This window comes from Pelophylax lessonae (assembly GCF_965119305.1).
Source record: "Pelophylax lessonae genome assembly, chromosome: 13".
NCBI classification, from domain to species: Eukaryota; Metazoa; Chordata; class Amphibia; order Anura; family Ranidae; genus Pelophylax; species Pelophylax lessonae.
The window spans coordinates 70,926,400-70,933,103 of record NC_138780.1 but is presented as its reverse complement, the minus strand read 5'-3'; the positions used below and the strand labels follow the sequence as shown (position 1 = coordinate 70,933,103).

The 6,704-nt window shown below is 48.4% G+C and overlaps 1 protein-coding gene across 1 annotated transcript; it reads left to right on the top strand.

Moving 5' to 3' along the window:
* The first annotated feature begins 3,872 nt into the window (after positions 1-3,872).
* CHST14 (carbohydrate sulfotransferase 14) lies at positions 3,873-5,114 on the top strand. Its single transcript, XM_082275193.1, has one exon. It carries the CDS (start codon positions 3,928-3,930, stop codon positions 5,032-5,034), a length of 1,107 nt encoding a protein of 368 aa, XP_082131319.1. The 5' UTR covers positions 3,873-3,927; the 3' UTR covers positions 5,035-5,114.
* The last annotated feature ends 1,590 nt before the right edge of the window (positions 5,115-6,704 follow it).

The following is a 6,704-nucleotide window of genomic DNA, read 5'->3' as shown; positions in this document are numbered from 1 at the left end:
ATTTGCTTTCACCAGTGCTCACTTTCTTTATGTTTGTGATGTTTTCTATAGTGTTTCTAACAGTTGTGAGGCTTTTATTGCCTTTTTTACCAACTTCCGTTACCAACGTCGACATGAAGAAGTGGTTGCACCGGGGTGATGCCTGTAGCTGAAGGCATCAACCCGATACTGTTTTTTAGAGCCGGCAGTTGGCTTTCTGGGAATAACAACCAATGCGGCTCAGCAGCCGCTTGGCTGTTATCCCAGCGAGCGGGAGAGGAAGACCCCCTCCCTCTCGCCACTCTGACTGGTCTCTCATCCTGCCGAGACGTCCGCCGGCTGGTTAGAGTCCCGAACAAAACTAGATTCGGCTGATCAAGTATCCCGGAAGCGACGTCACTTCCGGTTTACCTGGCTGCTAACAGCGCAGATTTAAAAAACTGACAGTATTTAAAAATGCATATTTCACCATTTTTAATACTTTGCAGTGCAGTGGAGGGGTCTGGGGTCTTTCAGACCCCAGATCCCTCCATAAAGAGTACCTGTCACTGCCTATTACTGTCACATGGGATGTTTACATTCCTTGTGACAGCAATAAAAGGGATCAGATTCTTTTTTTCCTAAGGAACTGTGTTAAAAATAAAAAAAAATATAATAAATAGGATTTTTTTTTTTTTTTTTAAAGCGCCCCTGTCCCTGTGAGCTCATGCACCAAAGAAAACGCATACACAAGTCGCGCCTGCAAAATGTAAACGGTGTTCAAACCACACAAGTGTGGTATCACCGTGATAGTCAGAGCAAGAGCAATAATTCTAGCAAAAGACCTCCTCTGTAACTCTAAACTGGTAACAGTTAAAAAAATGTTAAAGCATCGCCTATGGTGATTTTTAAGTACTGTAGTTTGTTGCCGTTACAAGTTTAAGCAATTTTAAACTGTAACATGCTAGGTATCTATTTACTAGGCATGACATCATCTTTCACAATATACAGAACAATTGGGCTAACTTTAGTGTTTTATAATGTTTTTAATTCAGTGAAGTGTATTTTTTTCCCAAAAAATTGCATTTGAAAGACTGCTGCGCAAATACCACGTGACAAAAATGATTTCAACGACTGCAATTTTATTCTCCAGAGTCTTTGCTAAAAATAATATATATATATTTGGGGGTTCTAAGTAATGTTCTAGCAAAAAAACAAAAATACTGATTTTAACTTGTATATAACGTGTCAGAAATTTTTGCCCATTCCTCCTTGCAAAACAGCTCCAGCTCCTTCAAGTTGGATGGTTTGTGCTTGTGAACAGCAATCTTTAATGCCCCGTACACACGTGCAGATTATCTGAAGACTTGCCAAAACCATATAATATAAGGTCAAACCTAAACACTTTCAATTTGTATGCAATCCGGCAGGCCCTTGCACTACATAGAAAAGGTAAATCTGAAGACAAAAGTCTGCAGATAATCTGCACGTGTGTACGGGGCATTAGTCTGACCACAGATTTTCTATTGGATTGAGATCTGGGCTTTGACTAGGCCATTCTAACACATTTACATGTTTCCCCTTAAACCACTCAAGTGTTGATTTAGCAGTGTGTTTGGGGTTATTGTCCTACTGGAAGGTGAACCTCCGCCCTAGCCTCAAATCACGCACAGAGTGGTACAGGTTTTGCTCAAGAATATCCCTGTATTTAGCACCATCCATCTTTTCTTCAACTCTGACCAGTTTTCCAGTCCTGGCTGCTGAAAAACATCCCCACAGCATGATGCTGCCACCACCATGTTTCACTGTGGGGGATGGTGTTCTTTGGGTGATGTGTTGGGTTTTCGCCATAGCGTTTTCTTTGATGGCCGAAAAATGTTAAATTTTAGTCTCATCAGACCAGAGCACCTTCCTCCATACATTCTGGGAGTCTCCCACATGCCTTTTTGCAAACTCAAAACGTGCCATTTTGTTTTTTGCTGAAAGTGATGGCTTTCTTCTGGCCACTCTACCATAAAGCCCAACTCTATGGAGCGTACGGCTTATTGTCCTCCTATGTACGGATACTCCGGTCTCTGCTGTGGAACTCTGCAGCTCCTCCAGGGTTACCTTAGGTCTCTGTGCTGCCTCTCTGATTAATGTCCTCCTTGCCTGATCCATGAGTTTTGATGGGCGGCCGTCTCTTGGCAGGTTTGCTGTTGTGCCATGTTCTTTCCATTTGGTTGTGATAGATTTGATGGTGCTCCTGGGGATCATCGAATATTTGGATATTTTTCTATAACCTAACCCTGACTTGTACTTCTCAACAACATTGTCCCTTACTTGTTTGGAGAGTTCCTTGGTCTTCATGGCAGTGTTTGGTTAGTGGTGCCTCTTGCTTGGGTGTTGCAGCCTCTGGGCCTTTCAAACAAGGTGTGTATATGTAATGACAGATCATGTGACACTTAGATTGCACACAGGTGGACATCATTTCACTAATTATGTGACTTCTGAAGGTAATAGGTGGCACCAGAGCTTTTTATGGGCTTTATAACAAAGGGGGTGAAGACATACGCACATGCCTATTTTCTGTTTTCTATATCTAAAAAATAGTTTATGTATATTACGTGAACTTAAGGCCCCTTTCACACATAGGAGTCCGTCAGCGGACTCAGTTTATCTCAGCGGGGGATCGATCCACCGATCCCCCGCTGAGCAGGAGGATGACAGCTGTGTCTCAGCGCTGTGTGCGGAGACAGAGGTGTCAGGCCCTCGCTCTTCTCTATGGGGGAATCGGATGAGAATGGACCATCTGTCCGTTCTCATCCGATCTGCTGGACGGATGGAAAATAGGGTTTCCATCCGTCCAGATTTGACGGATCGGATGTCAGCGGACATGTCTCCGCTGACATCCGATGCCTCATAGAGATGCATAGGTCCGCCAAAAAAAACCGGACAGGCGGATCTGAGTGTGAAAGGGGCGTAAGGGCTCTTTCACACGGGCGTTCCGATCAGATCCGCCTGTCAGTTTTTTAGGCGGATCTGATCGGATGCCCCATTCAGCCCTATGGAGCAGCGGATGTCAGCGGTGACATGTCCGCTGACACCCGCATCCGATCCTGTCCGTGAAATCCGGACGGATGGAAACCCTATTTTCCATCCGTCCTGGAGATCGGATCGGATCCCCCATAGAGAGCAGCGGGGGCTGTGACACCTCCCTCTCCGCACTGCAAGCAAAGACGGAGCTGTCATCCGCCGGTTCAGCGGGGATCGCGGATCGATCCCCGCTGAGCAGCACGGATCCTGCTATGGAGGCGGACCGTGTGAAAGAGCCCTAAGGTTGTAATGTAACAAAATAGGTAAAAAGTCAAGGGGGTGAATACTTTTGCAAGGCACTGTAGGCCTGGTCCTTAGGTGGTTAATAGCAGACACCTTCTGTGTAGTGGCTAATAGAAGACTGAATTTTAGCAGATACTGACAGTGTACTGACATTCCTTTCAAGGTCTATTCAGCTAAAACCCCACATCCCTCTGTTCTCCCCTCAGTTTAGATGAGGTATTAGTTACTCTATTTTGGATGTTGGAGTAAGAAATACCCTGTCCCTGGCATTGTGCTATTTGGTGGAGGTGAAGTCAGGGGAAATGAATGACACCCGGCATGGAGGAGGAGTGAAGATAACGGTGCTGTGTCACTCGCTGACAGTGACTGTCTATGGGGAAGTAACATGTCCCCTCACATCCCCCCGGCCTAGGCGCGGTCACGTGACTGTGACGTCTCTTCAGGCCTCTATTCACACAACGTCTCGGCTTCTCCGGGAGATGCCGATAGAACGGCGCCGCTGACTGAGGAAGGAATACCGGAGCCTGGCCGCCGTGTGACCCCTCCCCCGGTATGAAGATGACGGGCCGCTGCTGAGGCTGAGAAGAATGCGGGTAAAGCGGAGAGGTATCATCCCGGGGGCAGAGCGGAGAGCCGAGCACTAGCCGTGCCATGTTCCCTCACCCCCTCTACCAGCTCCCTAAACACTTCCAGATGGGCACCACGGCCCCCCCCACCCTGAGACGAATCCCCTCTCACCCCCTATCCCGGCCCAGGGCCCCCAGCACCCTGCTGCCCTCCATGCTGATGTTTGGGGTGATTGTGGCCTCCTGTGGGTTACTGCTGATGATAGAGAGGGGTATCCTGGCCGATGTGAAGACCCCTCCGCCCCGGGGGGACCTGGCATGGCGCTCGCACAGCCGGGGTGAGGTACAGCGAGGAGAGGACCTGGACTATGAGATCCTACGGGACATCCGTAACCGGACAATGAGTGGTATCTGCGGGCAGAAGAACATGCCCCACAGTCCCAGGGACCTTCCCCCGGGCCAGCGCCGGACCCTGCTCAGACACATCATTGTCAATGACAAGTACAAGTTCCTCTACTGCTATGTGCCCAAGGTGGCCTGCTCCAACTGGAAGAGGGTCCTCAAGGTACTGGACGGCCACCTGGAGAACGTAGACGTCAAGCTGAAGATGGACCACAAGAGTGACCTGACCTTTCTGTCTGACCTCTCAGCGGACGAGGTCACCTACCGCCTGCGCCATTACTACAAGTTCTTGTTTGTCCGGGAGCCCATGGAGAGGCTTCTGTCCGCCTACCGTAATAAGTTTGGGGAGATTAAAGAATACCAGCAAAAGTACGGCATGGAGATTGTCAGGAGGTACCGGGAGAAGCCTGGCACATCCCAGGGGGAGGACGTCACCTTCTCTGAGTTCCTCCGCTACCTGCTGGACGAGGACGTGGAGAAGATGAATGAGCACTGGATGCCCATCTATAACCTGTGCCAGCCCTGTGCTGTCACCTATGACTTCATAGGATCCTATGAGAGGCTGAGGGAGGATGCCAACACAGTTCTGGAAGCCATCAATGCCCCACCATACATCCAGTTTCCCGAGAGACAGGCCTGGTACAAGCCCGTCACTAAAGAGACATTACATTACTTCCTATGCAATACTCCCAGGGGTCTGATCCGAGAGCTCCTACCCAAGTACATTCTAGACTTCTCTTTGTTCGCCTATTCCCTTCCCAATATTACCAGTGAATATTGTAGAAACTAAAGTTGGCCAACACAAGTAGCCTGCAGGCCAGAGGGAACCATTCGAACAGATTCTTCCATCTACTCTACAATGGATGGATGGACAACACTGCCACTGTTGTTTTTTGGCAGTTGGCCCCACTTGCTTTCACAATACCCAAACAGTGCCTTGTATCAGATTGGATGCGGGCACTTTTTAGGAGACAGGTTTTTTTGCCCAGCTCCTTCAATTTTTTAGTAGTGAAACATCCGGGGGGATGGGGGGTGTTTAACAGGGCCACCCACTTAGCAAACTTCAGGGGGTTCATCAGGAATGACCAAAATTTGCTCCATGTATGGCTAGCGTAAAGTGGAGCTCCACCCAAAAGGGGAGCTCAGCTTGTCTGCCTCCCCCCACCCCCACTGCCACATTTGGCACAGTTTGGGGGGGGGGGGGGGAATGGGTACCTAGTTTTGACAGGTACCCGCTCCCACTTCCAGGTCACTGGGAGCCGGAAGTTTGGCCCCACAGCCGGCCCATTCACAGAGCGTATTATGATTCGCACATGTGCAGTAGGTGACCGGCTGTGAAAAATCGGCATGGGTGAGGACACCGCTGGATGCCAGAACAGGTAAGTGCCCTAATAGTAAAAATAAACATCTACAGTATTTGTAGCTGCTGACTTTTAATTTTTGGAGGAGGGGGGGGCCCGTCCTCTAAGGTTTTAAACTGGGATATGTAACGGTTAACCGAGCTATCGATTTAGGCTAGGTTCGCACTATGCAGGTGCGGGATTGCATGTAATTGCACACTTTCCCGAACTCATACCAAAAATTTGCTGCTGGTAACAAACACGTGGGAGTGCCATTTATTTTTAATGGCACCCCAACTCACTGGAACCTGCAGAGTGTTTTCCTGTGCTGGGAGCCGCATAGCACTATGTGGTTTCCCTGCGGCTGCAATTTTGTTTTTGTATTTTGAAATCTAGGTGTATGTAATGATCAGGGATGAGTTCGTACGTACTCGATCCTGCCAGGAAGCCGACACTGCACTCCGCTAATCGCAGGCAGTGAGACATTCCCTGATCCGCAGCTGCACAGATTGGGAAATGTCTCACTGCCTGTGATTAGCTGAGTGCAGTGCCGACCTCCTAGCGGGATCGGGAACGTACGAACTCGAACACGCCCGAACTCATCTCTAGTAATGATGTCACTGCTCGCTGTAATTGGGCAACCCAGAAGTCTCAGTCTGACCTGCCCACTATCATTGCATCAATAAAAGACATTGCCTTCTGTGCATCAAACTATGCAAAGATGGTGGGTGGGTCAGACCGGGATTCTGACCTGCTCACTGTCATTGTGTCATTTGACTGGGAATATCACCATTCTAGACTAGTCGGCCACCTGACCACTTTCACTCCAATACAGTTGCCATTGCATGATGGGAATTGTAGTTTCTACAAGCGGTGCCACACAGTGGTTGTGACATACCAACCTCCGTGAACCCGTATCTGTGTTGTAGGCTGTTGCTGTGTTTTTTTGAATGGGAGTGATGTCACACAGTTTAAGGTAAATTTCTGATAAATGGTTCAAGTTTTGTTGCTTATGATTAGGAGTTTTCTAATGCACATATCTAATGGCACTTATGGAGCAAGTTTACTTGTACCTAGGAGTTTAGCATGAAATCTGCTAAATATATTCCAGGTAAATCAT